The sequence below is a fragment of the Penaeus monodon genome, chromosome 20 (assembly GCF_015228065.2).
Source record: "Penaeus monodon isolate SGIC_2016 chromosome 20, NSTDA_Pmon_1, whole genome shotgun sequence".
Classification (NCBI taxonomy): Eukaryota; Metazoa; Arthropoda; class Malacostraca; order Decapoda; family Penaeidae; genus Penaeus; species Penaeus monodon.
Genome location: NC_051405.1, coordinates 11,707,037 through 11,707,257, shown reverse-complemented (window position 1 = coordinate 11,707,257; position 221 = coordinate 11,707,037). Strand labels below are relative to the sequence as shown.

General features: G+C 56.1%; 1 protein-coding gene across 1 annotated transcript in view; it reads left to right on the top strand.

Annotated features, from left to right (window-relative positions):
- The window catches only part of LOC119585909 (multiple epidermal growth factor-like domains protein 6), a 4,752-nt gene that overhangs the window by 1,172 nt on the left and 3,359 nt on the right, over positions 1-221 (top strand). Inside the window, exon 5 of the mRNA XM_037934631.1 lies at positions 58-200. Within this exon, the coding sequence (XP_037790559.1) occupies positions 58-200 (143 nt within the window). The remainder of the gene's footprint in view (positions 1-57; positions 201-221) is intronic.

Sequence of the window (221 nt, the reverse complement as noted above, 5' to 3'; positions counted from 1 at the left end):
AACCTCTTTGCATAGCATGAAATCAAACCTGACTTGAATTTCTCCTCTCGGCTGCAGCATGCAACACGGGCCACTACGGTCCGGGTTGCATGAAGGTGTGCAAGTGCGGAATGCAGCCGTGCGACCCGGTGTCCGGCGCCTGTCTGTGTCCTGCTGGCACTTACGGCCTCTCCTGCGAGCAACGTAAGTGGCTGCACATGGCAAGAAAAAGACGAACAGAC